The sequence below is a fragment of the Sceloporus occidentalis genome, unplaced genomic scaffold, assembly GCF_023333645.1.
Source record: "Sceloporus occidentalis isolate IW3139 unplaced genomic scaffold, rSceOcc1.0.p SCAF_22, whole genome shotgun sequence".
NCBI lineage: Eukaryota > Metazoa > Chordata > Lepidosauria > Squamata > Phrynosomatidae > Sceloporus > Sceloporus occidentalis.
The window spans coordinates 10503833-10512371 of NW_028317002.1; the positions used below are offsets into that span (position 1 = coordinate 10503833).

Sequence of the window (8539 nt, forward strand, 5' to 3'; positions counted from 1 at the left end):
GACAACCAATCTTAAGGGTTAGCAACATTTCATAGCGCTTGTTTGGGAACTTAACATTGGTACGCCTCAAGAAATTAACTCGATTGACTTTTTTAAACATTTCTCCAGAGTACTGATGAACATGTTAATTCAGTAAGCTCTTGAAAATGTAAAAAATGTGGGCTTTCCTGACTACATATTCTGGGTGGAAACTACTGACATCAAAGAAGCATTGTTGTGTGTTGGTTGAGCTTCTCATATGAAATATACATTATATCTACCGAGTGAAAAAAACCCCGGAGATTACTGCAATGATGGGTCAAAATTTAAGACTATGGCTGTTTGCTGCAACATTTTCAACTTCTTTTGCAGGTAATTTTTTCTAATAAAACCATGATATGAGGTTACTTTTCAAATGTTACTGTAATTTCAGCATTTATCAATTTTCTTCACTAACAAGACCTCTGCCTGTTTAAAACAGACATCTGGGCAGCTACCTTTCATGGGTGCTGTTGTGAGACCCCATAATTTGAATATAGTTGAAAATTACATGTATTACAGGAGTGGTGATAAACTGTCCTGTACAAGTGCATACACAAGTCCAAATTATTTTTTAAGTACAAGGGCATTTTCAATATCCCAAAAACAGATTATAATATACATTGGTCTCAATTTATGGTTTACATGTTCTTAAAATTTCAGTTTCTGATTCTGCTTTTCAAATTCTGCTAATTCTGTTTAGAAACCATTGCTTAATTTCCTGTTTTTTACTTGAATGAATGAATAACAACAGTTAAGTTCTACTGCACAATGTGACTGATTGAAACTATAACTCTCCTGCAACTTACGTCTGTAAGAAACAACCCCTAGAGCTTTAGGTAATGCCAACTGAACAGGTATTTCTCTAGTATTAATTTGATTGTTTCATGATCGTCCATCTGAACCTTATGTAACACAGAATAAACAACCTTTATTGGAAGGAAAATGCATCGAGCAATTGATACTATATACATTTATTTAATGTTTCTTTAACAGATAGATTATAGTAGCTGATATCAGTAATATCATAGAAATATTTTTGATCACTATTTTATGATGGAGTACAAATGCTATAAAGACATTCATGCACTAAAAATATTAACAGTATACAGACATTTATAGTATTTTCAAACATTTGAATGTGCAGAACAGCCTCAAAGAGACAGGGAAGGACTTAAATGAGGCAAAAGTATTATGTAGTAAATGCATTAGTAAATGCATTAGCATCCTGAGAGCAACTGCACGGTCAACAAACTCACAATGTGGTTAAATATGAAAAACACAGGTAAAATAATAAAAGGTGAAATGGATAAGTGAAAAGCATATTTTTCAAGGGTGGGGTAAGGTATACACGTAATCTCTAAGGCAGGGCTACACAAGAGACTTTTTGTTTGCAAAACTTGTTATATCAAGCAAAACTAGTCCCGGGCATCTCAGATTTGAATGGTCTGGTTGAAAGGGACACTTTTACAGTATTTGTAAAATAACGTAAGCTATTTATGTAACTGGGTAAGACATTTGTTAAAACAATTTTATTCGTGAATCCATTTCGTAAAGACATTTTTGTGGTTTTATACACATTACTTTGAATTTTGAGGTTGTAGAAAACATTCTGAGCTTTTAGAAAAGAGGGACATCAGGGAAGTAAAAATGATGGAGTGATTTGAGTCCAAAAGAGGGATTCCAGGGATATCTGGAAAGTATAGCTTTACCATTGTAATACCTCTTTCTCCATCCTCATACCGTTTTTGTGCAAGCTCCAGTTCATTATTTTCCTTCCTTGCAAGTGTTTATTAGGAGTAGCAAGATAGGCAGAGCCTCTTGAGCAGGTTCATTGGACTAGCTTGAGAAGCAGAACAGCCACTCACTGACAGGGACATACTTTCAAAACAACTCACTCTTAGCTAACTTGGCCTTGTACACTGACATACATTGACACACAAAGCCATAACGCACATGCAAGCATGCACACAAACAGACATGCTTAATAGGCACAACCACAAGCATTCCTAAAGAGATACTCCCACAAACATACAAACACACTTTAATAGCTAATGACTGCCATAAACACAGATTCAAGCTCCTACCTGCAGAGTATCTCTTTTCTTGTAGCAGTAGGTTCCTGGGAAATCCTGACACCGTAACACTGACTCTTACTAACTGCAACATGTGTCTACAAAAGGAGCTTCTTAGCGTATGATACTCCCTCTGCCATAACCGGCAATGTCCCCATGGTCGTTTTTAATATTCATTGGACCCTGGGCAAGCATTTGTCCGGTGTCCACCATCACCCCCACTCCCTGTCCCACACCAAGAAAACCCCCCAAAAAAGAATTCTTGCCACACTGACACACATCTGGAGGATGTCATCAGAGTCAGTGCGGTCTTCACTCCTTCTGACCCTAATGTGAATGGTGCTCGCTCACTTCCATACAGGCCCACCGTTTACCCCTGCGTTGGTTGCATACTGTGTGAAGAACTTCTGTTTTCCCACCCAGTAGAAGCAGGAACAAAGCAGGGTCACGTGTCATAATGTGACCCTGCTGCATTTCTACGTCCCCTGGGTGGTACAAGAGAGGTAGCTAACACAGTGTGCAAGCAATGCAGAGGTAAGCTGTCAAACAATATGGAAGTGGTGGCAGGGGTTGCCTGGGCCACCTAGAGTGGAATCGTGGTTGATGAGGACTCAAAGGGCAACTGCAATGGGCCCCCAGGATTGACAAGGTCTGGAGCAGCTGTCCCTTTTGCCCACATTAAAGACAGCCCTAGTGTCCCAAAAACTGAGTCTGTGTTTCTGGAAAAAGAGTTGCTACATCTGGCCTCCTAGAACAACAAATTCTGTATTCAATTCAAACAAATACCCAAATTACACTGCAGCAAGTGGGAGCCCCTTGCCACCAGGGGCCCCTTGGACAAATGTCCCATTGTTAATCTGCCCCTTTCTACTATACATATTCTTAACATATATTTAGTATCCTTATTTCTCTTGTTTCACAGATATCACTTCCTATGTTCCACAAGTCACAGGTCATTCTGTTCGAGGAAATATTACAGCCACAACGTTTGTTTTAGATTTGCCTCAATGTATCTTCAATGGCTATAATGCCAGTGATGTTTGGTTGGTTATAGCAGAAAACTCTGGTAAGGTATTTTGCAATCTATTTTATATGGTTAATGGGTGATTTGGCCTGCTCAGACACCACCCTGAAGTGATTCTTTTTGGCAATGCTAATAAGGTCTGTTAATTTATAGCCCTTCATTAGTCTGGCTGAATGACTAAGACTGAGCCATTTTATTGTTTATGATAAGACATCACAGTGTTTTTCTAGCAGAGTGGGCTATAATAGCTAAAACACATGCAAATGGCTACTAAAAAATATTTTATGCAAAAATAGGAAGGAAAACCACGCTACTTTTGAAAACTTCGTTGCATTACATTTTCTCTTCATCCTGGTTTTAATTGCCGTCATCTTCTGCATCACCAGGTGTTTAAATTGCTTGCTCTTCTGTCTAGCTGAACATGGAGATGGACATGTCAGGTGCTAGTGTGTGTGAGATGAGCCAGGGACAAACCAGACCCCTTTGCTGTTTAAATTGTGGACTGGCTAAGATAGACTTGCACACAACATAAAGAATAGAAACAATAACACAACATTAACCTTTACCGATTTCCTTACAGTTGCAGGAGCATTAGCTGATGAACAATTGTCTATTCCAGTCCATTATTCTTCATCAGCTCAGGGGTACTATCATTTTCAGCCTCTTTCTTCAAGCAACTACCCGTGTTCTGATTCTTTCACTTTTACCCGGGTTGGTGATGATGCAAAATGTACTAATTCTGATTACTGCAATGGTCCTTTAAATACATCTTTATCATACAGGTGAGTAAAATATTCATATACCAACAGGTGACAATGTGTACTTTGTAATGTATATGAACGTAGTACAGATCTTAAATCATTAAACTTTATTCAAATAAATGCTGCAGGGTTTATTTTTTGCAGAAATATTAAAAGAGAAGCAATCCTGTAATTTAATGTTTGGATTTTTTTGTTTCCTGTGTGCATCCTCATGCTCTGAGGATAGAAAAACATTATTACTCATAGTTTGGTTGCGGCTGGCCTTAAAGTGCAAAGATGCTTCCTTACCCCGAGTCTGGCCCTATCTCTCGCTGATGGATGTTTAAAGCCCAATGACACTTTTAACTGTCACCAGCTTATAGTAACGTTAGCTAGCTAAGAATCGCTACTGCCAATATTTTAGGTTGGGGAATCTTTTTGAATCAATCGGGGCTTACTTTAATTCTAATGGATGTATCTTCATATCTCTGTTGTTGGCTCACACACATATATATATATATATATAGATAGTATAGACTTTGGACAGGAAACACATGTCTGTGCAACATAAATATCTTGTTTTGCCAGTGCATTCTGCTGACAAAAATGTCATCTTTCAGAGCTTTTATATATAATAAGGATGCACTCACCTCACTGTAATCACTAATATTCACAGAAAAAATGGCCACTAGATAACAACTCCATTGCATTTAGGGACGGTTTTGTTATTTACACTTTTTACAGTTGCTGTCATCTTCCCAAATAAGGTGGAGAGTATCACTACTAATGATATACACTCAAAAATATATCTTGAACATTATGTATTTTATGTATACCGTTTTTCACAGGGCAATCCCTGTGTAGCTGCCCTACGGTTCCATGGGCTGGCTGGGGGAATGCTGTGATCTCCCCTGACCAGATCAATGGAGGTACGTGATGTTGCAGAACAGATCTCCATTGCAGATCCCATATGGTCATCTCATGATGCTCTGCACCTGAGCGATGCAATGTGGCTGTTCTGTTAAGGTGGGCAGTTGGTCCGGCCGGCCGGCCCTCCCCCTCCCAGCTCTGGCCATGAGCACCTTTAGCCCCCTTCTCTGTCAATAGCCACACCCTCAATGCAGGTGTCCCAATATGGACACCTGAAATGTTGGAAGGTATGCAGTACTGTATTCAGGGTGCACAGAAATGGTTGTTAACAATACAACTGACTGCTTCCAACAGTGTTGACATGACACCTGAAATGACCATGGAATTTTTGATGACTTTATCAATAAACATACATGCAGAGTCTCACATTCCAAAGATATTCCTGCATTAGCTTCCCTCTTACTCCCTCACCTGCTGTTCTATACACAGAGGGGCATTTCAGAAGGAGCAGATAACATACAGAGGGGTTTATCCAAGATCTGTCTTTATTTATGAAAATAGAGAGGATCTTTGGCCTTTGTGTAGTGTTTGCTTGAGTTAAACTAACCGTTAGAGTCTTCTATTTGTAAACTGTTTCTTGGATTACCCACTTCAGGAAAGCTGTCTACCTTCAATCACAGTAGATAAAAACAGTAAAGTCACTTTAAATTATTACTGGGGCTTGGAATCTATTCTTTCCACTATGAACTAGTTTATTTTGCCCTTTATTTGGAAAACCTTTGGAAGGCAAATGTGAAGCCGGAGCAAAAAATAGTGAAGAGAATCAAGCAAGATTAATATGCTTTGTGCTGCATAATAAATAATAGCATGGACCACATGGAATGCAAATGTTGCCCTTTAAATTACTTATGTCAAATAACCCAATAAAGATACAAAACTACAAAAATCTATATAGTTTTTGATTGTATTCTGTAGCTCATGAATAAATTATTGTATCTTTCCAGAGTAAAATTTGTTACATGGAAAGCTGATAACTGCGGTTGTAGGAACAAAGTGGTCTCCAAAGATTAAACTGATGGCAGGTAATCAAGTTTTTTAAAACTTTTTTAAACCTGTTTATGTTATTAAAAGATACAGTGGTCAGTTAACTTCAATGACAGATTTGCCTAAGGCTGCATGCAGCAACACTTGAAAGGCAACTGTGACCCTTGTACGTGTTTGGTGAGGGTGTGTGAGATGAACGAAACCTTTCATATCCTCAACTGAAGCACACAAAACAAAGACATTACCCCCGGCATTTTTGAAATATCAAGTAAAACAATATATTAATAAAATGAATAAGGGGTCCACAGGACCCCATATTAACTAAGGCATTCAACAGTTATCTCCCCCTCTTCCAGCAGCCTGTGTGTGTGTGTGATGGAGGGGAATGTAATAAAATCAACCTTGGGAGAAGGGTAAGGTTTACTAGTATAGATTATCAATGTCTATTCCCCCAACCCTAACTAACTAACTATCCCTAACTAACAAACCAAAACTGGAAAATCTACTGTAAGGGATCATAAACCAAGCAAAGAAAAAATAAAGACCACTTTATTAAACCAAAAGCATGGTAACAAAATTGTGATCCAAAAGACGTAATCCAAAAAAGAAGTTGGAGTCGGTAACCAAAGGGGGTAACCAGACAACCGGGGGTCAGGAGTACAGAGATCAATGCAGTCAGGGTACAGATGTCAGGGAACAGGAGCCAATAGGGAAGTCAGACGAAGCCTGGTATACACAGGAACACAGGATGCTAAGGAATGCCCTTGGTAGCCGGAACAAAACACAAGGGCAAAGAGGAAATGAGCCTTAGCTGTTAAATAGTGTGAACTGGGCGGGCTGGAATCCTAGATGGTCAAGCTGAAAGTTTTTTGTAACCTTGTGTTGCTTGGCAGAAATTCTAATTAAACATTCTAATAAATAATGAATTACTTGTCCATATTAGGGAAGGATCCATCTACGATTGACACCTGGCCTGGTAGGCGGAGTGGAGGCATGATCGTCATTACCTCCATACTCTCTGTACTTTTGGCAGTTTTCCTCGCTTGCCTTATTGCCTCTGTCATTGTCAGAAGGTAAGCAAAAAATTACACAGCTTTCCAGCCACTCATTGATACAGATTTATAATCATGTGTTACCTAGTTCTCAAGCAAAGCAAAATGAAGATTGGCCTATAATGCCTATTATTCATAAAATATGAATGCATCCCTATAAGAAAAGACAATCAATAAAACCAGGAGCTTACGAGGTGACTGCCAAGTGAATATTGTAACAGTAGTTGACTACAAATGTAGCTGGTCAAGCAATGCCCAATCTGTAAACTGTATATAGACTTTAATTACAACCGTATCCAATATAAAAATCACAGCTAGTCAATGAACTGCCTGGTAAAATGGCTCCAGCTGTGGGATAATGTTAAAACAAGAGGGAGAGAAACTTTACTGTTCGCCCACTGTTGTCATAACCTATTACTATTCTATCCTAAGTAACTGAATAAAAAAGATGGAGGCTTCAAGGAGGAATCTGGAAGTGTAAGAGAAAACTATAATCCATACAAATAAAACACATTAATGGCATTAATGACTCAATCCTGGTGATATTTATTTATTATGCAATTATCACCATCATTGTCAATTGGTGTGTAGCTTGGTGTTTTTTCCATTCGTAGAGATTTAAGGTTCTGACAGACAAAAGACTAGTCATTTATCTGAATTTATGTTTATGCTGAACGCATATTTATATCTACATTATTTATGTATTTAGTACTTTATTATAAAGATTGTGAGCTAGTTGTTATTTCAGTTTAATTGTATTCATTTTACAATATACTATATAATTTATCATACAATTCCATAGCCTGTATGCTTCATTTTAATTAGTATATAATATTTGTTTAAATAGTACTAATGCTCTAGAATTGTTATGTATGATTTTCAATTAAATAATATTTTTATATTTTTTTTTATCAGCAAGGGCATTTCCTGGCATAAGAAAGCTGAAACAACTCAACCAGTGCAAAAGGGGATTGATATGAAGAATTACAAAACACATTATGCACCCAACCAAGCATATGAACGCTACACTGTTCCTTATACTGCATAGATTAGCAATAGACAACTAATTCGCTTCAAAAAGCTATGGATTAGACCACCAGGGGAGCAAGGTGTAATAAAATGTATAAGGCCAATACAAACTTCAAATAATTGGAACACATATAAATGTATGTGCGTCAAAAATAGGCAGAGTCACTTAGATGCAAACAAAGGTAAAACATTTAATACGAACAAAAAATAGAAGAAGAATATAAAAAGTAGATAACAAAAACAATATAAAACAAGTCTTACAAAACCTTGGAGAGGAATTTAGTTCATGACATCTGTCCTATGCATTCCTGAGGATGGAGGGAGGGAGTGTTCGGACGAGAAGAGTCCGTGGATGGCAAGTACATCTCCCCTCTACCTCTCCTCCTATGCTTCTCCAAGGCCTTAACTTATATACACGGTTTGAATAATGATGTCAGTCTTGTCAGTCTATTGGTCTTCACCTAATTGGGTAAACATGCTCACTAAGATCTTTACACGTCAAAACCCTATTTTAGGTGGTGGCTGTACGCATACTGTAATGCCCTTTTAGAGTTACAACTATACCATGCATTAGCAAGCTTCTATCCTATCTATAGAATGCCTGTTCAGCAAATCCTTCATTCCATATTTTAAGGTCAAGGAAACCTTCAAGCCTATCATTGAAACATATTAATATATCTTAATAAT

General features: G+C 37.9%; 1 protein-coding gene across 1 annotated transcript; it reads left to right on the forward strand.

Moving 5' to 3' along the window:
- The first annotated feature begins 1278 nt into the window (after positions 1-1278).
- On the forward strand, positions 1279-7871 carry LOC149301007 (uroplakin-3b-like). The gene is made up of 5 exons (XM_089484513.1): positions 1279-1303; positions 3016-3159; positions 4706-4786; positions 6715-6844; positions 7739-7871. The coding sequence occupies exons 1-5, from the start codon at positions 1279-1281 to the stop codon at positions 7869-7871; spliced, it is 513 nt and encodes a 170-aa protein (XP_089340639.1).
- Positions 7872-8539: the final 668 nt, after the last annotated feature.

Bases quoted from the DNA above. Each gene is read 5' to 3' on its own strand.
- LOC149301007 (XM_089484513.1), top strand. From the start codon at position 1,279: ATGTGGTTAAATATGAAAAACACAG. The intron at 1,304-3,015 runs GTAAAATAATAA...CTTGTTTCACAG, and splicing joins GTTAAATATGAAAAACACAG to ATATCACTTCCTATGTTCCA. The intron at 4,787-6,714 runs GTACGTGATGTT...TGTCCATATTAG, and splicing joins CCCTGACCAGATCAATGGAG to GGAAGGATCCATCTACGATT.